The 24461-nt window shown below is 39.8% G+C and overlaps 1 protein-coding gene across 2 annotated transcripts in view; it reads right to left on the bottom strand.

Moving 5' to 3' along the window:
- Positions 1 to 24461, bottom strand: part of gria4b (glutamate receptor, ionotropic, AMPA 4b) — a 77264-nt gene that overhangs the window by 35590 nt on the left and 17213 nt on the right. For both annotated transcript variants that reach the window (XM_026373345.1, XM_026373344.1), the window contains exon 3: positions 4904 to 5143. In XM_026373345.1, the coding sequence (XP_026229130.1) occupies positions 4904 to 5143 (240 nt within the window). The remainder of the gene's footprint in view (positions 1 to 4903; positions 5144 to 24461) is intronic.

Genomic DNA, 24461 nt, shown 5'->3' with positions numbered 1-24461 from the left:
TACAGGGATATAGTCAGATCCTGCGGGAGAACACTGCTTTTGGTTTGGTGTAGAGTCAATGTGCTTAAGACAAGGTGGTGGTGATGTATAATTGAGAGTATAAATAAGATGCAGTGGTGGACTTGCCCTTTGCACTTTAAACTGTCTATTTATACTTTCATCTTTATCCTAGTCTGACACCTAAATGCAGAGTAATATGTCTTCAATTTTACTGGAAAGTAAGTGAAAACAGGCTTCTAACTTTTAGCTGACAGCTGTTGGAAGTAATAAAGGCTGAAACACTTTATGATGTTTCCATTTGATTTATTGAACGCTGTAAAAGAGTCTACAAAAAGTCTGTATCTCTACAAGTTGTTATAGAAGACATGGGAATATGTGTTTCAGGGCAGAGCTACACATCCCAAAAATTATACTAAAATGTCTTTTAATAAAAGTAGAATATAAATGTTATTGAGTATAGAATAATGTTTAGAAACACAGTGGTTTGACTGACTCCTTGACTTGAGTCACTAGTACAGTATGTAAGAATACGATATCCCATCATGTCATACTGTGCTGCGCGGTGTACACAGTACATGGACAGGAAGCTGCAGAAGCGTCCGCCAAGGCAAGCAAAGCGTGCAAAGGGCCAGCTGATTACCAGCTGATAAATGTGCAGCCTGGGGGCTGTATGTGGAGCAGCAGCCAGCCACAATCAGCATCAGCGTCAAAGACACAGCCACAGGCTAATGTGCAGACTGACGCTAACGCATGTTGTGCTGATTGGAGCAGAGCTGGACACTAGATGGAAACAGCTGCAGCATGTGGAGAGGCGGAGTGACGAGTGAACATCTGGGCTCGTGCGTGTAGTCTCTGCCTCTTCTTTTATCTTTCCCTTCCTGTTCTCCCGTCCTTGCGAATTATCTGTGTCTGTCTACTGAGCTTTCATCCCTCCTTTCCTTCCTCTGTGAATCTGTCCTCTCCTTTCACCTCTCCCTCTTCATAAAGCTCATAGAGAGGCATGTGCTTTTAAAATGAGCCATTCATCAAGCCCTGTGTAAACTGTGACTGTGCTGCTGCCAGTCCATCTTCTGGAAAAAGATCATCTCGTTTCCTGCTCTCTGGTATTTTGGGTATCCACTTCCTCCCTTATTTTTTTTTTAGCTCATCTCTCATCTCAGCTGTTCTCAGTTTATCTCCTCTTCTTATCACGTCACTTTTTTTTTTCTTGTTTCCTCTCCTCGTCTTTGCCTCTTTCTTCCTTTGAGCGTTTCATTCCATTTCTATTACTATTTGCATTTATGGGAATTTGAAGGAAGCTAATAGGAACAGCCCTCACTAGAACCACACACACAGCTACTATATCCACAGCTTCATGTATCTGTGGTACTTTGATGCCGGGAATCAGCACTCATTGACTGAGCTTAGCCATGCGTGGGCTGATTCTACATTATAGTCGATACTGGATGAATGCCTGGTCCTGTGTGAAAAAAATCCTCAGGCCAAAGTGCTGCAGCCTGCACCTAAAACCCTTCTGAAAAGCATTCGTGTGCTCATACAGCACACTAATACAGTACATACGAATCCATTCAGGCATTACACGCACACACACACACACACACACAACATGTTTGAGGTTTAAAAATATGCACGTCTGCCTGAGTCCACAAGAAGTACAAAAAAAAAATAATGAGTATCAAGGACGATATTAATCCTCTGCCTTTCCAGGCCTTTGCAGAAAGAAAGTCTCACAATTTACAGAAATTTGAAAAATGCTTGTGCAGATATTTGCTTTCATGCTATGCCAGGTGGAGAAACAGATTTCAGCTGACCAGTTAAAGCTGGAAGGAAAAATGAAAGAGGAAATGTATAAATCACAAAAAGCACTGATGAAACAAAGAAGATACATGGGAACATGATCAAATAACTATTATCACGATTCCTGGAAAAATGCCTTAAATATAACTTCTACTTGATTATGTTTTCTAAGAAATACCACTACTACTTGCATGGGGTGGTAACAGTACCCACAGTGAGTCAGTCATGTTTCTTATAGCTGCTATGTTGTATCCACTCTCCTCTCTTTCACTACCAGCACTTCCCACCGTTAGTATGACAGAAACCTCAACAGGATGGGGGAGCACAAAACGTCATCCTGCCAGTTGCATTAAAGTGCTTCCTGATTTGCAGGACTGCAAAAATATAGCTCAAACGTATTTAGTGAGTACTAAATCGTCCTAATATCTCTGAACCAACTCAACAATGCTGCATAGAAAATGCATATCAAACTAGTTTTGTGAAAATTAGGAAAACCATATCTGTGTTGTAAGATATATCAACAATAATACACCCAGTAAGACCTTAGAGTTCATATCAAGTCTTTGACATAACTTTGACATAAAAAGACAATATTGTATGACATTCCTATTAATTTAATTACTATTAATTGGGAAACACAACAAGATGTATTCTTTTCTGCTAACAAATCATCTCTGCCTTGGAGTTCGATATCAGGTTTAGAACTAACCTGTCATTTCAGAAAATATTGATATATATGATTATTTATTCACTTGCAGGGCTAAAGGAGGTAAAGTGAGGCTGAACACTGATTGGTTGCACAAAAAGCAAACAGATTAAACTGTATAGGATGGCAGCAATAACATTTTTAGTTGTATGGACTGCAGCTAACCACGTTCCTCTTTCCCACCTACACAAGTAAATTTTAGGCAAAATCCGGCTTCTCCGCGTTCCTGTTTTTTGTACAGGATGCCTTGATTCCCTCAGATGAGTGACAAGTTTAGATTACTTTGAGGGAGTTATGCTTTACAACAAAAGCCTTAGCTTTATTCATGAAGGCTGTGGAGGAAAAGAGAAATGTAGGATGTCAGATTCAAAATTCTTTCACACATTGTTTCTCAGATGGATTTGTGTCGTTATTACTTTTTCAGCATGGCTGTCTAGGTTTTCTCTACTTTCTGTTAGCATTACAGAACAACAAAATCCTGTTCTCCACTGTGTCACATAGAAAGTGCATTTGGAATTGCACAGATCATTACAAATTTATTTTATTTTATTTTTTTTGTTAGACCAGCTGCTAAAATCCCCAGTGAGAAGTCACAGCCTCTTAGAAAGAGGAACACAGTGCAGACTGAAGAGCAACACACACTGACAGCAATCAGTTTTGAGTCAGGAGGCAAGGAACACCTATATTCATGTCACCTTTTTTAATGCCAAATACGAATCAGTTATAATGCCAGACAAACTCAGGTTGTGTGTCCTTGGCCTGTCTGTAGACCAGCAATGTTTTACAGCTTGAAACTTTTGTTGTGTTTTTGGAGAACACTTGATCAGATACGAGTGGGTTTTGTTGAGTGAAGAGGAGGCTTTTTGCCCAGTCAAGCGTGTATGACCTGAGATAAGAGAAAAAGAGGCAGCGAATGAGTTGTTCTGAAGGGAGGCCATCCTGATACGGTCCTCAATCTGCTCAAATGTTCACTGTAGTCCCCGCAGCATAAAAGAGAACGAATGAAAACTCCTGACTACCTTCTGGAAAATGTATGAAAGCAAGCTAAGGTCTAAGCAGTCGCCCATATCCATTCTGTCTTGTAATGGAAATGTGACTCAAGAGGAGGGTGAATAAGTACAAACCTATTGATTGTGGAGTGTGTATGGGATGAGAGAGGCACAGATAGGTTGGGTGACAGACAAAAATGAAAAGGGAAAGAAAAAAGAAAAACAGAGAAACTGACATACAGAAAGAGTGAAGCTGAGGAACATAAAGAGGAGACATGGTCCTCGTCCTCAGGTGGGGAATTGAGTCAGAGAAAGAAAGGCCGAGTGGGAGAGAAGAAAGGGCTCCAACGATATTCAACACTTTTAACAGTAGCTGCACTGCGAGATTGATCACTTGGAGGCCCCAAGACATGTTGTGGATATAAAAAACAGCCATTATTTGAGAAGCACAACCAGTCACACGTCTATGTTTGCCAGGCAGGAGACACACAAGTAAAGAGATAGAGTCTGCTGCAAGATTTGAACGTGTATTGCATTTGGATTGGGTTATTTGTTTAAATCACATAAGCTTTTAGTGACGTTTGTTTTATATTTGTAAGGTCTTGGTCCAAGGGCTTTCAAAAATATTTAAAATTACATTTATTATGAAAACTAAAGATAAATCTAGCACTTAATTCAACTTCCATCCCAGCACTTTGTCCATTGCATGCTTTTTATTTTTCATCCCCCCTGTGGGACACATGTTCAATATCAATTCTTAAAGCTTAAAGAAGAAGTTTCAAATTGTCTAAATTAATAAAATTTCACAATTCACTATAAGTTTTACAGCCAGGGATCCTGGATGTAGAGGCACTTGGTCATTTGGGACCTCCTCATCCACTTTGTGCCTAAACAGAGTTTTGATGTTTGAACAAAGTCTTGTTCCCGGAACAACTCTCATTGCAGGGACCACTGAGCTGTCGTGTTCGGTGCTGACACTTAACATTTCCTCCCAAGCGAGACCTGTCTCTTATCTTTCTATTCAACTTTCGGTGTGAAAAGTCTGTTTCTAACTTCTATATGATTGGTTTGAAAATACTTTGTCAAACAACTTATATTTGACACTATATCGAAAACTGTTATTTTCTTACAGAGGAACATAACTCATAACAAATCACAATTAAGTTCTTACATACCTAAGAGCCTTTGGCACACCATAATAATGTCAGGCTGAAAAAAGGCAACAGTCAGTAAACCCACAGCCTCCGGAGGATGTTAGTAAGGAAAACACAGGTTTCTTTATACATTTCAACAAGAGACAGATGCTTTTCTGGTGGGTATAGTGTCGGATACTGTACATACTACACATAAAGTTAGCTACACACTTCACCAGCTTCTTTAAAAACAAAGGGGATCCATTCTGATCACTCACCTCGATCAGTATCATACAGGAAGACAAACTTGTTCCAGTCGTAGTGGTCGAGGAGGGACAGCAGCGCACCTCGGATGGATGGCCGAAGCTGCAGGGTGAACTGACTCTCGCCCTCGGTGGGAAAGCTCGGTGTGATGAGGGAGATGTGCAGGGCGCTGCAGAAAGACGTCAATGTGTGGACCGAGCGTTTGTCGTACAGGCCGAAGATAGCGAAGACACCACGAGAGTACTGGGAGCAAACTGATGAAAAACAAGAACAACAACAACAAACTGAATTAACATAAAATAGACATAGTTTGAATGTATGAGGGAGATACATTTAAAAAGTATAATTATTACAAGGACATGTTGTATTGAAAGTAGCTAAGCTAAAGTGGTAACTCCACAGTGTCCAAAGAGACGACCTCACCAGTACCTCATCGATTACTGTGTTCAATCCTGGAGGTTACTGGTAAACCAAAACAACAAGCTAAAAGATGCTAAAACATACTGTAAAGCCAACTAACTACGATCCTCAAATTGAGAATTCAAACACTTACACAGCAGGGCCATCACCGGGCTGTGAAGCCTTTTACATATCTTTTAATAAGCACATTTCTCCCGTGATAATTTCATTGTTTTTGAAGCAAACTAACAGCACACATGCAAACACACACATAATGAGGCGCTTATCTCAAGAGAGCCTCTTTTTTCAAATGATACCAATCTTGGCACAATGCCAGGAAACTTCCAGGCGCACGGGAAGTGGCGTTTCCAGCATGCCTGCAATAAGCACCAAACAAATTGGATAGTTATTATGAGCAGCGATAGCGCTAGCACCTGAACGGATGATGAACAAAATGCTCCTACGGTTTTGAATGACAATTGATTGCTGCGAAATGTGGCGCAAAAAAAATAAAACTAACATGAACACTCAGCACCATGACTCGATATAAAGTAACAAACCATTATCTTACTGATTACCACTTTAAATCCTTTCAGGAGAACTGCTGAATGCAGTAAACAGAGATCAAACCCAAACGCATCCATTTCCTCTGATGCTTTCATCTCAAAAGCTGTTCTCTCCCCTATTTAAACAGCAACAACAGTACCAACATTTCCTGGTGGCACATTGAATCATCCTCACTGTTGTGTAGATATATTCTAGAGGACGTTTTCCCCATTAACAAGACACAACACATTCAGGCTGTGCTGCTTTAAGCCATCAGAAAAAAAAAAGCACAAACAAAACCGGCATCTATTATGTTTTATTGGTCAGTCTTTCCATTTGCTTAAAGTCTACACAAGCTGTGCTGTACACACATACGCAGCGTGTCCTGCTTAAGGAAATCTTCTCATTATAGAAAGGTTTGGCTGTCTACAAGAGTCATACTATAATTGCCCACTTCTTACAGACACACACACACAAACGCACACAGAACAACAAGAGAAAAGGAAGCTAATGAGCATCCTCTGCCAGTATCCGGGTACAGCGAGAATCAGAGAGAGTGGCAAACTGAAGGAAGAGCTCATGATGTTCCTGTTGTTAAAGGAAAATGGGGGGTGGGATGTAAAGAAGAAAGCTGCTCTCCTGACAAACCCATTGTTTCCATGCAGAGTGCACCACTACTACACTGCTGTAGAGACAGAGAGAGAGAGTCTGCATCTTTTCTGATCTGCCTGCAGCTTCATCCCTCAGCGAAGCGAACAAGACAAACAGTCAGAGAAGCAGAAAGAGGAAAGGCATGCTTCTTCTCTTGTGCACACAATTAAGGTACATGTAGGTACCAGGAACTCAAGTATCAGGGAGTCAAGACTGCACTGTGGTGGGGTTTGTTGTAATATCACAGCTGACTTTCACTTTTTTCTGTCATGACTCATTTATAGTCAGTCCCACTGTTGGGTGGGATAATGCTAATACAGATACTTTTAGTATTTAAAGAATAATACTTGACCCAAAAGTGACATATTTTAAGTTCAACTTGAACCACTGACTTTTTTTGCAACATAAATCATTTTAAAGTACAATTGTATTGTTGATGTTTTACATTAGGGTATAATTTTCCTTATAAAAGCAAAATAAAGGTATTTGTATGTTATAAGTTTATTTTTATTATTATTTATTATTATATGAAACCACACCTGGTCCCTGAATAGCACACAGTAATGAGTGAGGAAGGCTCTCAAGAAAGGCCGAATCATGCTGGAGATTGTGTCCACTCAACCAAGAAAGGAGTCCAGAGGTTGGAAAATCCACACAGCCCACTGATGTCCCCTCAAGGGATGGAATGACATCAATAAACACACAGACAGACACACACACAAATGCACACACTTGCCTGAAACCTTATGTTAACTCACACGTTGATATTTGCAGAAATACCAAAACATCAATATGCATTTAAGGATTCCTGCTGGTCTGGGATCAAAACCTGACAGCTTTGTTCAAACTTTGTCTCCCTCTGCTGTGTTTGTCTCTAATTACTCTCCGTTTTATTGCCAATAGGGATAAACACATTTGCATATTTGTTTTACTTAAACTGTTTATACAATTAAAACAAGAGTAATGGATAATTTCAACTACTGCTTCAATTCCATATATGACATGTCACATTCAGTTGTTGTATTAAGTATCTAGAGACAGTCAACAATGAAACATATATGTAACAGTCATAACATTTCATGTTACACATCTGTCATGAGAGCATAAGTGTTATTGATACTGTTTGTGGTCAAAAAAGAGTTGCACACACAGATGTTCACATACAGATATGAGTCACTGAGCCAACCTTAATATCAGCCCTCGTACTAATATCCCCACAGATGGCAACAAAGGGCACTTGGGTACCTCAAACACCACCGATAAGGGAAATGGAGACTGGTCCTTCCTTTTCTAAAAAACATGTATGGCTCAACGTATTTGTGACGGTCCACACAGGTGCACTGATTGAATAGAAATGGTGAAGTGCTGTGTCAATCATGAGTGGGCACAGAAACAAACTGTCAGCTGTTCATGGTTTTGAAGGAGTCCTTATTCATTACTGAGGCAATCTGTTTTAATAAAACAGATACCACTCATCATTTGCCATTTGGCATGTAGCTCAGTACTGTATTGTCCACTCTGCCAAAGCTTCTCTGGCCAAAGCGGTCTCGCTGGCAGCAGCTGAGTGTGTGGAAATGTGACCTTGATGCAATCCTTGAAATATTCCAGATATTCCAGCATCAGACATTCGATATATCAAATGTACCAGACAGCTGTTCTACATTATTTTAATTAATTTACACTTCTTATGAAGCAGAAACCTTGAGATTGTAGTTCTGCATTTTGTTGTAATGTGGACTATTGTTGATTAGGACCACACTACCCAGGCTTGCCATTGTAAACTAACACAGCATTCACAGTCTTTATTGCTTTCTTTGCATTTCCAGGAAGAAGTCTAAAGTGAAAGACAAAAGATTAGAGCATCTTTGCAACAAAATAGGCCTAAATAACAATCCAGAAAGTGAATAAATGCAATTCCAGCCAAAGAAATCCAAGTATTTCTCTTGCATACATGCCCTCTGTACTTGTCTGGCCACCATAAACGTAAAAATCCCTATATCCTTGCTGTGTTTTAGGTCACACATAGAGAAAACACAAAGAGTATATTTTTCTGAAACTACTTTGTAAACTGCCCCACCAACAATCCTTTCCTATACAACATCAACTGTTTCTTCCCTTTAGTTTCCTCTGCCTCTTATCTCACACCAACACAGTCACCTGGTTCAAGGACAATACCTCATATGTGGCGGTCGAAGGATTTATTCCCCTGAAAACTTGACTGTTGACTATTCTCAAAGGCAATCGTATAAGCTTCTTTTATTCTGTGGCCCACTTTTCCGCATAGCCTTGCTAAGAGCTGGCTTTCTCGCCAACAGCCAGTCCAAATAGTATATCCCTAGGCAACCCTAGGGTGACAGACACGCATTACACAGAATGGGGCATTGTGGTTATCTGGTCCAGTTGTAGGTATAGGTGACATGTGGCAGGTGCTGTTCTTTCTCCTTTTCCCTCAGCATTGCTAACATTTAGCACATGGTTTGGTTAAATCTCTCTGCATGTTTGTTCTGGCGATGAAAACTAAAAATCTGACAAAAAAATGGGAATAACTGCCTTTGGCTATATACAGTAGTACCATTCAGCTGTCTATTAGCAATGTCATGTTTTGGAGTCTCACAAAAATGTCAGTGGCTTGTTTTCAGTCTGAGATGTGACATTTCCCACGTGTTTCGAGACACAAAGATTTACAGAAAATCCTGAACAGGATAGCTCCAGTGCAAAGAGACAGCAGAGGCCAGTAGTAGCAATCCATCAGTTAAACTGTATCAAACAGAGTTTGCTCTGTATGACCTAGTAGTGATGTGACAGCAGTAGTACTGACAGTGAGTGGGAGGCCGCTACTGACAGGCCGGTCTCCTGGACTGGTCCATTTAGTCCCACACCAGCAGTGACCCTGAAACAGCATCCGCTGGCCGCACACTCCACTGCACAAGCAGGTCAGAGCGCGCACACACACTCACTGCAGTTCATTCTGATCAATGGGCCAGACTTTCTGCATGTGACACACTAACAGAGCAATGCAACAGGAGCTCTCCTGCCATTTTACATAACAGTCATCTGGAATCAACTCACATCATCGTCTTTAGTAAAAATCAAACCTCAAGGACATCTTCTGTTTTAATCATCTGAAACTGAAGCAAACCACCAAGTGAAGCTAAGATGCACTAATCTCTACTAAGACACTTTCGAATCTGGTTCCACTGACCAGCAGGACTCAGTGCCGCTAAACTGCTTTGTCATCAGTGCTCTGTGTAAATCAGTAGATGGCTGGATCTGGTCTAGTGCCAGTGACACATTTTCCCTTCTGTCTCTCAGGTATCAGGCCCCACCCATCCAGCACAGGGCAGTTTGATGATGGCTGCCCCCGACCTCTGCCCTGTCAATATATTGATCACAGTAGCACAGAACAAACCTCCATTATTTACCACTTGTTTGAGAGAAAAGGAAACAACCAAAGCTTTCTTCCAGGGAGTCAGTACTGAGTTATGGCAAATAATTTGCAGCCACACCAGTGTAAATAATTTATTTACTGTAAATGCTCAAATTCTAACAACCTAAATATTTTGCTTGTAAGTCACTAAAATGCCATTTTAGTCATTAGAGTGGTTTCTTTCTTTTGCAGTTGTAAAATATGACGACAAAATTAGAATGACTTGCAATATATTTCACAATTACTACACAGGAGTACTTCTAAAGTATGAGGACACATTCAGAATGATTTACAGTGAAGTACAAGTACTACACAGTACAGAGAGTGCAATAAAATGTTAATACTATGGATAAATTACTGCTATTAACAAACCCAACTATGGGAAAAACTACACTTGGCTACACAAAGGTGACCTGGATAATGTTAATATACCCAACAGACATCATTTCTGTAATTTCTTATTAATATTCCTGTTCAAAGTAAATTTTTGATTCATTAGGTAGAAAGAAAAACAAAGTCCTCCAACTTTAACACCCATAAATATGTCCCAAATTATAGGTCATTGAGATTTTGCCAAAAGGATTATTCCAATGCCAACCTATTAAGTGTTTAAAAAAACTTTCCAAGTGTAGTTTGGTCCCAGAAATAACTGTGGAAAAATCATTTATGAGGGTATCTTCTATCATCATCAGCTCTTTAACTGTGATTTCTGATTGTAGTAAGAACTCTCCATTGACTCCCAAAGAAGAAAGCAACCAAATGAGTGGAGGTCTTTTGTGAAAAGGATGGCAGTGAAGCCCCCTTTGTGTTCGTAATAGTTTCGATGTATCAATCAATACGGGGCTCTTGTCTGAGCGATCCAGATGAAAAGAAAGCATCCCTATTTTACAGACCAAAGAGTGTTCATTGTGGGCAGGCAGCCATTTTGAACAGAATCTCAGCAGAAAGCAATCGCTCAATTCCCACTACACCTCTATTGACTTGACTAGTTTCAGGCACAATATAGAGGCATCAGTGAGGCTCAGCACTCATTCCTGCAAAGGCTTAATTATTTGGGTGAATTGGTTTCCTTTGAGCCACACGGACAACAGATATATGAAAGCGGACAATCAGCATCACTAAAGCTGAGCCACTATAGTAAAACTGCCTCATGTTAACGTTTGAATCGACGGTAGTAGAAAAGTATACACCTTCTCCACCTATCTATCTGTGGTTCTTCCCTGACGTAATGTGTAGAAAACATTCAGTGGCTGCGATGACAACATACCAGATCCTGGAGAGTCTGCAACATTATTTAAAATCTACATGTCAACATCTTCAGTGATTCAGACTGAATGGCATTCACCCGTGTGCATTCAAGCGCACGTAACATGCATTTGTGTGCATGACCTTTTCTTTACCATAGAGAGACAGTGTCTCATTGGACACAACTGCAGGCCACATAAGGCATGAGTAGCACTGCGAGATCATGTCTCACTACACATATACAAAAACATGTGCAGCGTCTGCTTGACTTAGTCTTCTTGCAGGGTGGTAGAGGAGATGAAGCATAACTCCCCACACCACCTCCATCTCCCTCCACCCTATATAAACATCATGTAGCCTGAGGTTGAACTAGGAAAATTAGTACAGTGGCTTTGTGTTAATAGGAGCATGTGTGTACATGCATGCGTACACAGAGAAGGCTGGTTAAGTCTAGAGCACCACTATAGTATGAAACCTTCTATGCACCAGCTTTATCAACTGAAACACCTTCACTCTCCCTCTCTTTTTTAATGGTTTATTTTTTGATCAGATTGAGCCTAAATCAACCACCAGCAGTTAATGGCCTAAGATATTTGCAAATGTTAGCATATATTGTTGCCCTCCATAATATCACACAATTAATAACTTAACTGGAGCCACACAATTACATTAAGTGCATGCCGCAGCCAGTGGCCATATGGGAATAGGCACATGACAGATGGGTAAAATACAGCTATCAAGGTAAGTCAGCCATATAGTTGCTACGAGCTTTGCTGCCATCCCATGACCCTCAATATAGCAGGGACACATTTATTACGTGAGAGAGGTAAAACACTTTAGATTTCCAAATAAATACATAATCAAAAACAACAAACGTAGGTAAAATGTAGCAGAGATCCGCAGAGGGATCACCAAGAGGCTCCAGGCTGTGAATATTTTAAGTGCAAGCACCGAGGGATGAGCGAACTAAACTACTTGTAAATCCTTTACCACTTAGCATCAATTAAACATGATCTAACCAAGTGGGAGCAGAGAGGAGCAAAGAGAGAGAGTGAGAGAGGAAAAGTTATTGGTGAAGTAACAGCCAATCAAACTGGCAAGGGTTTCCCGTTGAGGTTTCCGTTTCTCTGGTACAGGAAAAAGATGGTGAAATTGAGGCTGTGCAGTAAAAACATTCCTCAGGAAGGTAGAGACGATATGAATAGTTGAGCATCAGCACTAAATGACATTATAGCCCCCTGACGTAATGTGTAGACATAAGCCTTTTTCAGAAAACGTTTTGATTTGAAAAGGCGATGGTGTTACTAATAACATTAACCATAGCTCTGTTTTATTCTCCGTGACCATGTAACCGTGAGCCCGCATTCACACACTACCAGGACTCTGAAAGCAATGTGGTGAAATTCAATTCTGCCATCATGAATTTTATTATTCACACCTGCGCTTCTACTACTGTGGCATACAGTGGCAAGAAAAAGTATGTGAACCTTTTGGAATTTTATGGTTTTCTGCATTTATTTGTCATAAGTGTGATCTGATGTTCATCTGAGTCAAGAGTATTAACAAATATAATGTGCCTAAAATAATAACACAAAAGAAATTCTGATCTTTTATGTTTATTGAGAACGACCATAAAAACCTCATAATGCTAGTGGAAGAAATATGTGAGCTACTTTGCCTGACAAAGACCACTCAAACCTTTTGAGTTTGCTCCTCACTAGAAGAATGTGCTTATGTGAACTGGCTAACATCTGTGTTCATGAGTCTACAGTATGTAAAACATTGAACAAGCAGGGTGTCTATGGCAGGACACCATAAAAGAAGCACGCCTGGAGTTTGCCAAAGAGCACACTGACACTCCACAGCAGTACATTGACTAAATGTTTTGTGGACTGATGAAACTATATGGAACTATTCGGAAAGAACACACAACACTACATCTGGCATAAAATGGTCACTGCATATCATCATGAGAACATCATGTCAATCGTAAAGTATAGTGGTAAGTATACATATTGATTTGGTGCTTTGCTGCATCAGGGTGTGGCCAGCTTGCAGTGACTGAGGGGAAGATGAATTCCTAAGTGTATCTTAAAGTTCTTCAGGATAAAGTGAGAATGTCTGTACATCAGCTGAAACTCTGTAGAAGTATTTTAAAACCTAAGTTAAAATGGTCTTTTAAAGGTACATGTCACAAGTCACACAAATGAGAGCAGTAGAAACCAACACCGTTGGTTTTTGAAGGTTTTTGTAAAACAGCATGTTCTTAAGGAAAATAGGATTTCAGCAGAGGAACGTTTGATAGACAGATGGCTGCCAAATATTGACAAAGTGTGAAAAACACACTATTATGTACTGTGCCATGAGCTGGTGTCCCTCAGAGACACTCGCACAGAGTCTTCACACAAATTAATAGCTCAGCTTGGATCCTTCAACCAAAACAAAATAATTTGATTAAATATTGAATACACTACACAGCTCTCAGCTAAACCACCACATGCTAAGATGCATACTACTTGCCTGCAGTGTCATATACATTTACAGTATATACATATTTTCAATGTGCCTGCTCAGTTTGTGTCCTCCCACTCTTTTCTGTTAAAACCAACCTCAGTGGCAAATACACTAAGTTTCCTGTGACTGCTGCACAATGAAGGTCACCTTATGATGTAAACGGGCTACTGAGAAATGTTTGCATTAGCAATAACTGGATTTCATGCATTAATCATTTCCTGTGAATCCCTCGTGCATGTGAAGGTCTCAACCCAGTGTGGGAACGGCGGACACTGCCACAAATAACGAATACCACAAAAAATGAATGCAACAGCACATAAGGAGGTAATTACACAATGCAAATACAATGAATGATGTTTGCTGATAAAAACTATGCATTAATGGCATCAAGAACAATGTTTGTTTGACAAAAATAAATAGATTTGAATTTGAATTACAACATAACATGGGTCTTATGTGGTCATCATTCTTAGTTTCAGTAATAACATCGTCATCAAGTAATTGGAGTTAGTAGCCAGAAAAGGCTATTTTTGTCATTTTAACAATAGAAATTCTGCACATGATGTTTATCAGTAGACTCAACCATCACTAAAGCATACTGTTCACGGTTCTTTTCTACCACCACCCTCTTAAGGGAGGCTCTGTTTAGTCTTGATTTATATATTTCATTAGTTACAAAGCATGGTGGACCTTATTTGCAGCCTGGCTCCTCACCTGAAGACACCCTGCCACCTTACTTTTTTCTTCACAAGCAACACATACACACAGGCTGAGACACACAGAAATGCCCAAATGTAAGCATGTCAGTGAGAAAACCAATAAGCTGCAGCATGGCTCCCTTGGCGATCACGACTGCTGCTGCTGCTTCATATCGGCCTGATTTACAGCAGCTGCTAGACATTCCTCTGCTCCACAGGTGACTTTGCCAATGTAGTTGTGTGTTTTGTTCAATAGAGACATCACTAGTGTCACCCAACAGCTGATGTAGTCCATAGCACACAAACATATGCTATAAATAGTATACTATACTAATAACTATAAATAGTTGAGAATAAAAATAATAAAACCTAGATTTAAACTGTATATGTTATAGCTTATAAATAGTAAATGACAATTGTCAATAAATTCTCTCTAGAGAATAAAATATATTCATTTTTGTTTTTCATCAGGATGTAGAATATTTTTTTTATTATTATTTAATCAATTTATGTTTGAAGTACAGGATGCTTTCATGTAAAACACATAGTTGTGGTCATATTGTTGTCTTGAGAGATAATCACTATTGTTGTTCAAACAGTACTTTATGCAGTTGTATTAAACCATGATGGATGATTAATACATTCATTCATATTTTATGACATTTCAGCCTTTACACAAAGATGAAACTAAACTGCAATTTAAGTCAAAATTGCATTCCCTTGCCTGAGCCATAACTCAGTCAGATCTGATAAAACAGACAAGTTACACATATTTTTAGATTCAGTGTGACTTACACTTCCCGAGGATATCATTATGGCAAATAAACATTCAGAAATATGCCTAGAAATCTATGAAATAAATGCCCCTTTAAAGCTCCAGAATCAACCTAAGACTCATCATGTTTTCTTACATGACTGCAGTAATCAACTGAGAGTAAGACATCCAACAGTATATCCACGAGTACTTTGCAAAACAGGACCACAATTTTCATGCAGAGATTCATGAAGAATGAAGTGAACCGACTTTGGTAAACTTCTGAATGTGTTCCACATTGATTTTCAATTAACCTCCACAAAATCTTTTACAAGATTGACCAGAAATGCTCATGACGGCTAACCTCAGTGTCAACAGTTAGCAGTGCTGTGGGAAAAATACAGTTCACCAAAACCCTTGAATGCAGCATCAGTTCTGTTTACCACCACCAGCACCTCCCACAGCTGCAGAAATGTCACCATATATGCTGACAACAGGAACAATGAGGCAAAGTAGCTGAGTGAAGTGCAGGGCACCTTTCATAAACAGGAGCAGAGCACAGACAGTCAGACACAACAACTAGTGCCAGGTGTGTGGGAGGCGGGTGTTTGTGTGTACACAGTGTATATATGAATAAATCTATGAAGATGTTAATGTACAACAGGTGCATGTGTAGTGGTGAGTCAATTTCTATTCAATGCTACTACTAATGCTGAAAATTTATATTTTTTGATACTATCTACAGTACCTAACTATTCTTAAATATGGTAAGCATCTAGCGAGCGTGCATAATACATGTATGTAATATATATATTTATGATAAAATAATACCATATGAAATCTTTTGACTGGTCCTTTATTGGAGTATGGAGCTTAGTTAGAGAGTTAGCTAATGGTTTATGACTCAGTGGATGGTCAGAAAGCACAACCTGGGCCTCGGGGAAGAGCTAGACGACCGGGCCTCCCCCTGCCTTGCTTAGTCAGGTGGCTGCTGGTCTGCTGTTAGCCCCAGGCCCACCTCGGAGCTGCACTGCGGGGCCTTGGATGGATACCCACAGACGAATATTATCACTAATAGTATCTGTAGGTCATAGAAGTGCACACATGAGCAGGCACACATGTGTGCAAACACACTGGAACTTCATAGGACAAGGCATTCAGGATGAGGAAGCACACTGGTTGAAGAAACACTCTGCTTCACTGATTTTTGAGACAGCATATCCTCCCACACTCACACACACAGAAATACAGAGAGACAGCACATACACACCGACATGCATGCATCCACACACACACACACACACTAACAGAGCTGGGAGATTCTTGGTCTGAGGACAACAGTTCTTTTTCGGCTGATGCTGTCAGATCCTCTCATCCTCAGAGATGCATGGAACTCAATGAGAACACACACACACACACACACACACACACACACACACACACACACACACACACACACACACACACACACACACACACACACACACACACACACTCCTTCCTTAAGCTCTGTCTTAAAAGCAATGGAGTAAACAGTGAGAGAATAGGATTTAGCCAAACAAACAAATGAATATTCATCACAGTGTGTGTGTGTGTGTGTGTGTGTGTGTTGTTGGGTGAGGGGCAGTAAATCAAAGCTATGAGTCAGGAAAGGGAGGGACAAAAGGATGAAAAGGTTCAGGGCAAGGCAAGGACAACACATAGAGAGAGGGCAATTCAGACAGAGATATCTCCGTACAGCCGAATTGAGACGCACTCGTTACCTCCCTCCATCATTGCAGCTTCACACACCTTCTCTATACATGATTAAACCTTCTCACTCTCTGCATTTCAATTTCGTCACACTCCAGTTCCTTCCAGTCATGACAGTTAATCCACTCAGGTGCCACCTTTTCTTTTTAAGAACTTAGAGAAGCCTTTATTTCAGAAGGTAACAAGGAAGAGTGTTGATGAATTCATGTTTATATCGCAGCAAGCTGGACCTGAAGAGACATCATCAGATTCAATCTTCCTCCAGTATCCTGGTTGTCATGAGGTCAGATTTGCCCATTAACACTGTGTAGGATGAACCCTTAAATAATGTTTCTTTTGTCCAACCTTAAGGACGAAGATGTAGTTTGACAGTAGAATACTGTGGTTTTTAAACCTGCACTAATCTTGTAGCCTTGAATAAAATGAATCCCCTGAATAAACATAATTTCACAGGTGTCGCCCAGCTCTGTGGAGCCCATTGGTTTGGTTCCTGGTGCTTTAAACTCAATCTCTTGCTCAATTAATCTACATAATAATTGTATATTCAGACATTTTCAACTTCTGCCACTGCCGTGAACTGGCCTCTATAAATTAATCAAGTCACACACACTTGAACATATCACTTTATTATGGCCACAAAAGCCTTGAAGCTCTGAGGCTCAGGTCAAAATATTAGGGACAGCTTTTTATAAAATCCATCACTAGCTACAGCTTCAAAAATCTGCATAAAAATAAAGTGAAAAATAGAAAATTAAAAGCTCCACAAAGACTTTATGGACTGTATTAGATCAGAGTACACAGGTGCTCCTATTAATCAGATGAAACTGTAATTATCAAGATACTTTCATTGCCTTATATGCACAATAATGTGACTCATTAGAAAAATACGGTTTCATCTACATTCCTATGAATGTGGTCCACTCCTACTACTGCTGTCGCACAGCTGACGTGCTCTGTCCTGCCGCTACCTTGCACTAACCACTGTAGAGATGTTTGTCCTATTTTTAGATACCGCTGAAAGCAGCTCAGACAAGCAGAAAATATCAAAAAGCACACAATATATTTGCAGAGTTACCCAGCAAAGACATGGGGGTGGAGGGGGTGGGGTTGAGTTGGGGAGGAGGGCAAGCAGTTATTTACAAGTTAAAGTACTCGTCAACTGCCAGATTGCCAGGTAATGCCAGGAGGCACTTCTATCTTTCTGCTGCCTTTTATCAAAGTGAGAAAACAAAGAAACAATGCTGCAGCGGCTTGATGCAGATTTTTTAGCTGAATGTATATTACAGCTATTAACAAGGTGCACAAAGAGATGAGAAAGACAATACACTTCAGTAACAAGGTCATAATCTCAAATATAACAATAATTGCCAGCAATATTCACAGTGCTGATAGCTGAGCGTTAAATGTTATGTATGTACTACTGTAGCCTACAGTATCCGTTTCAAGTAGATATTTTTGCATCAGCTTGTAAGAAGCAAACTGGAAATTGGCACTGATTGTTTCAATCGCGGTCATACTTTTCCACTCATCACAAAACTCAAAGAACAAACGCAAAATCTGCAAAGGAGAAGTGTTTATACTGCAGATTGACACGCGCTAATAATGTCACAAAGACACCACGTCAGTGAATGTGACACAAACTAGAAATCCATTTATGTTTTAATTTAAAAGTAAATGTACACAAAGATTGATTAGGCTGTAATGAAATGCATTCACCCGAGGGTGGTGAATATAATGCACTGACCTTCAGGTCTAAAAGCTGCTCTGAAACTCATCCATGCATGTGTGCGCACACTTTATGAAATGCAAGATTGTGTGCATAGAGAAAACAAAAAGCTTAAACAGAGACATTATAAGAAAAGAGAAAAACAAATGTCTTCATTGAAAATATGCTAAAAATTGTGTTTGCTCTTCATTTAGATCCTCATTATCTTTCCTGGTGTTCAAAAAAGAACGCCACCTCAACAAATACAGTTGAGGCTGGTGGGATTATGATTAACATGTAACGTGAAATAGTATTGGACAGTTTGTAAACTACAACCTGATGATGGTAAATGCTCTGCTATTATAAAATTATACATTATATTGTGGCTGGATAAGATTGGCGCCGTCCATGCGGGAGACTGGGGTCGCTTTGAATAAAAACATCTGCCAAATGACTTAATGTGCAGCACTTTTCAACCTTTATGACATTCAAAGATATTGCATTAAAGAACTTGCTTCCATGAACCCTAACACACACACACCTCAACACTCTGACTACAGGTCAAACTATCGACCCCACAATTGGTGGATGACTGCTCTCCCTTCTGAGAAACCGCCACCTATGTACATTGTACTATTCCCTGCTCCTAAACTCTTCTGCTGTCTGCTATGCTCCAGCGCTCTTGGAAAAGCCCTTCAGGCATTAGTCATCATGAAATCACAATAAGTAAGAAGCTCCTAAAGTTACTAATCAAGCAGAAATGATTGCAATTGGCTGATTGGTGCCTTCATCGCCTTTAGAAGAACAATCTCTGCACTGCTGCCAAGCCGTTAAAAAACGTTTGTATTGCAGCTTTAAGTCAAAAGAAGTTACACAAACACCTCTGTAAGGCTCAACTCGTGTCAGATCTTCTACTTGAGACGGTGCAGTCCAGATGAAAGTGATGAGCTGAACAACTGACAGAAGCTGGCATTTTTTGTTTAAGCTAATGATAGCTGATAACTGTGTCTGTGTCAATTCAGAGGCAGAAAACAGTAATTCAGGCATGTCTGATCTCTGATGAAACAAGAACAATCCACTTTAATTATCAGTCTAAACCTTTGAGATGAACAAGCCTGAGAGGTTAAAAGCGAAACCACAGATACAGAGACAGAGAGGAAGACTCTGAGACAACAAACCACAAGAGAGAGTGACCCAGAACCAGCGTGGAAGAGAAGAGGAGACAGAGAGGAAGTGGTGATTGAGTGACGGTGCTTGGAAAGCATGTTTCCATTTAAAACACTTGCAACCAGATGGGAGGGTTAATGAGGAGATAGTCATGCCTGAACATGATGCCTCTATGTTGGGCTGCAACAACAGGGAGCACCAAAAGACCCAACGGGGAGTGTGTGTATGTGTGTGTAGAGGGTTTGCACTGTGTGTGTGGGTGTGCGCGATGAAGGATAGAAAGTTGAGGCTAGAAACTGCATCACTGGCGAACGCCATCTGGGCACAGACACTAATTCTCATCACATACACACAAATAGACACATGAACAGCACTGGTACTCAGAGTAGCACTGTTGAAAGGAAACAAACAAAAAAAAAAAGATGTTTCCCTTCTCCCTAAGCTTCCCTTGGGTTTAAACCAACAATTCTCAGGCAAGTGCTCCCCACACACGGCCCGATCTCACTTTCACTGTTATTGTTGTGAAACACGCAGTGAATGTAACGTTAAACAACATGCATTATTAAAACTCGGACTATGAAAAAGACAAGCTGAGAGTGCTGCATACACACTCCCCACAAGAGTCACTGCACAATCCAAGCATAAGCTTTCACCTTGAGAATAAGTTTTGTGTTGAAAGAGCCGATAAACACACTTTTCACTAACTATATTCATGCTACACATCCTGCTTTAAAAGAAGTTCAATCTTAAATGTCGGCAATTCTTCCCCTTCTTGTCAAAACAGGTCAAAGGCACACTAGCTACATGCACAGACATAGAAATCTAAATCTGCTTATACTGCATTTGATAAGTTGACTCCATTCTTTGCACTTTTTGGCTAAATAAAGTATCTAATTACCAAAAACACGTTTTATTTTTGCTGAATTTTTAGAAAAGGTTCACCTTTTCTGGAAATTGTGTTTGTATATACTCTATGTTTGATTTCCATCTGTTACCCTCAGTATTGTATAGTTCTCTCTCCAGCTTCCTCTTCTCCCAGTTGACTGTGAATGCACCTCCTCCCAGCAGCCTATTCCTTTCTTCCCTCTGTATTTGTTCAGCTATTAATGCTGTCTGACATTGTGGTGCATAACTCTGCTCCTTTGGTCTCTCTCCTCCTTCTGCTACTGTTACACTTCAGTAAAGCTCGGTGCAGTGAATTGATTCAACCTGTGTGTTTAATTGCTTTCCACTTCCAAGAAGCCTCCCTGCTGGCTCAGACTGAGCAATTCATACATCAGATGATTGGGTTGAGACTCCTAAAGTGCTACTGTGGTCTTTAATTTGGGGCAGACTTCTGCACTACACTTTCACAACAATAATCCACTTTCACAAAATCATCTGATCCTAGAGCTTGATGACCCTGAACTAATACCTGACTATCCCAAAGTGACTTTCATAATAGACATGTCACACCTGGAGTCCACAGATAAATAGTGTCGTTAGTTTCTCAGTGTGGTGTAAATGACTTGTAAATGTCTCAACTTAAGAAAAAGGTCAGTCATTTGCATTATTCATGATTACCTGATCTGGATGACGGGAAGTGTGGCCATGATGTGACATTCGCCTTATTGGTATAAAATGCAGATTTTGCAGAAATCGTAGTGATGTAGTTCAGTAATTTTAGAGGAGAAGACCTCACTACCACTTTAATCTAGCTCTAGAGTTGTAAAGTCATGAGTTAATGAGTTTGTCAAAATCATCATATTCATGACTCCACTCAGACTAGAGTCCTCATTACCGGTTAACTCATCACAACACTACTATAAAACTGTACAGGCTATCGAGGTATTGGGTTATTTTGTGTGAGTCTAACATAGATGCTGTTCAGCATCTGCCACCACTCACTGCTGGTAGGAAAAAAGGTGACACCTTATCTAAAGCGTTCACAATGCGAAACCACAGTTAGCAGCCAGTCATCAAAACAGTGAATACTGACTATAGGTATGATTCATTGTGCCTCATTTACCTTTACAATAAGTTACTTTTCTCTATGTTTGTCTCACCTCTGCTTCAGACCAATGGTATTCTCTATCTTGCCCGTCACCCTTCACCTACTCCTACTCGAGTAGATCTGTCTTTATTGCTAGGTGCTATGGAAGACAGCTGGACGCCTTCATTTCTGTATGAATCTCCATCTGAGTCAGACAGCAGTGACTCTGACCTCATTACAGCTGGTAACAAGCAGAATCGACAACATTTGGGCTCAGGATTTATCTTCTCACTCTCCCATTACTTCTTTGTTCTTATTTTGCCAGAAAAAAAAAAAAACAGAAAAAATAATATCATGCTGCATTGAAATTGATGTGCTGCAGTTTAGATTCACTGTAAAGTTCAGACCAGGTTAAATGAAAGCCAGTGAGATTTGATGCAAATAAAAGTCTGACAGTAGCTCCTGTTTATGCTCACATTCATAAATATGTAAAAAGTTATTTGATGCCAAACAACAAACACAACTGAGACGATTTAGCGTTTATTTTTTTTGGAAGCACTTGAAAACTGAACATTACATGTATGGTAAATTATTTTTAGCCATGATGGTGATCGTAACATAAACTACTTGTTTATCAATGCTGGGTCCATGAGGAGATTTATTGTCCTTGTTGTACCATGTTAGAAATGTTGGTTTTGTAAAACTATGTTTACATTTTACTAAATCTGTCTTCCACATGTATGTACACAGCTGCAGATCAAATGTAGGCTTTTGGAAGTTTCTGTGCACATGTGACACTTACATTACTCCAACTATAAAAGGAAATAAAGGTATGAAAAACACAGTATCAGAAAAAGGAACCTGAGCTAACCTAAAGTATTTAATGTCTGTGACACCAATATATCTGCCCCCCTGCTATTAACCTCTGGGTTGCCACACTATAATATTTTGTCACTATGATTTAGCTTATTAGGGGTAGGAAAAAAGAGTTATGGTTTGATCATTTGTTCAGTGCTTTCTTCAGTCTTTATGACAATAAGCAGGTAAAATGTTCACTGCCAATTTGTTTAAAGTCACAATATACGTTCTTGCAGTACAGTATCTACTTGTAGGGACAACTCAAATAATATATCGTCTCCACAATGTAGTTGAGCAAAGGGTTTAGTAGTATATCATTATCAGTATTAATAATTTCTAGGAGTCAGGTTGGACAATAACAAGTATGTACATGAAACGTGTTTTGGCCTTATCCAATTCTGATCTGTCTAATTAAGCTTTAAATCAGGGGATAACCTGTTCTCCGGCACTTAACAATACTGGCTGCAGTTTCCAAAAGGACTCTTAAATCCAGATGAAAGCTTTGTGTTGTTTGAAGAAAACCTCGAAGATAAACGTCACAAGACAACTACACTACAGGGATAACAATGACTACACAAGAGGTTATAATGAAGATCCATGATCGAAAAACATATGTAATGGAATGGATCTAAATGAAAGGGCATAGTATGAAGGAGGTTTACCAACATCCTAGAAATTTACCAATGGCAGTGGATCAAACCGGTTGACATCAAACTACTGTGGTTCATGTGCAGTTTTCGACTAACAGCCCAGTCACTAAAAGATTGCTGAGCTTTCTGTCTGTGTGGATATTATTATTTTAATCTGCTGGCTGCTGTTAATTCGTTCAGCTCCTGATCTCCTACCTGGGTACCTAGGTTAACACAAATTCCTTATATAATAAAAGCCTGATATTACTGAGAGGTAATTTTAAACACCTGTGATCAGGTTGGATCCTGATCTCTACTGGTCTGGGAGCCCCCTCACTTATAATCCAAACATCCAAAACTGAAGCTTCTGTACATCTGAAAATGTATAAAACTTTAATAACTGTCTGACTTTTTATCCTTTAATCCATTCACAGTGTCCTCTATAGCCATCCTTGAAGTGACAACCAATGTCCCTGTGGTGATCATTAAAGTTCCCTCATTATCACAAGTTCTTGGAATAAACAGAAACTACAAGAGACACCTGGAGACTGGATTTATTCCAACATCCAGCTCTCAACACAACTTTACTCTCCTGTTACAACCTATCCACGTCAATAAGAAGCCTGTACTGTAGGTGTGTGTGTGTGTGTTTAAAATTAATATTAGACTTTAGACAAACCACATCAGAAGACATCTCCAGTATCTATGACCTGATACGCACTGGGATGGATCCAAGCTTTCACAAGAGTTTCCAAGTCTTACTTAAAACTTTCACAAGTTACAAGTCAGGTTCTTGTAAGGCTCATTTCCAGGCTAGCTGGGCACATGCTAGATTTAAAGTAGTAGCAAATTTTAAGGAATAGTACAACAGAACATGGCAGATGTAGCTCAGGTGGTAGAGCAGTGATAAGAAGGCCGGCAGAAGGATCAATAAAGTATGTCAAAGCTCCTGTCTGCCAGTTTCCACATTGTTAAATAAAAATGTAAAGCATTCCACAGCTTTTATTGACTACTACATGATATAGAGATACTGTAGTTGTGGCTGCTCCAGTTTGCAGTGAAGATTTCCAGGAGATACTACAATCAAATGAAAACACACAAATGTTTATGACACACACAAATAGATATGATAATTATTTTAGGATTTTAGGACGTGTTTTGCTGTTGTTGTGTTACAGGGGTCTTGCATAATGCAGGTTTAAGGAACTTTGGATGTTCTTCACCAGAAGGAGCATCATCTGGCCTGTCTGCCTCA

This window comes from Anabas testudineus, chromosome 14 (assembly GCF_900324465.2).
Source record: "Anabas testudineus chromosome 14, fAnaTes1.2, whole genome shotgun sequence".
In the NCBI taxonomy this organism is placed as follows: domain Eukaryota; kingdom Metazoa; phylum Chordata; class Actinopteri; order Anabantiformes; family Anabantidae; genus Anabas; species Anabas testudineus.
Note: the sequence above shows the minus strand (reverse complement) of the source record. Positions and strands in the feature narration are given on the sequence as shown.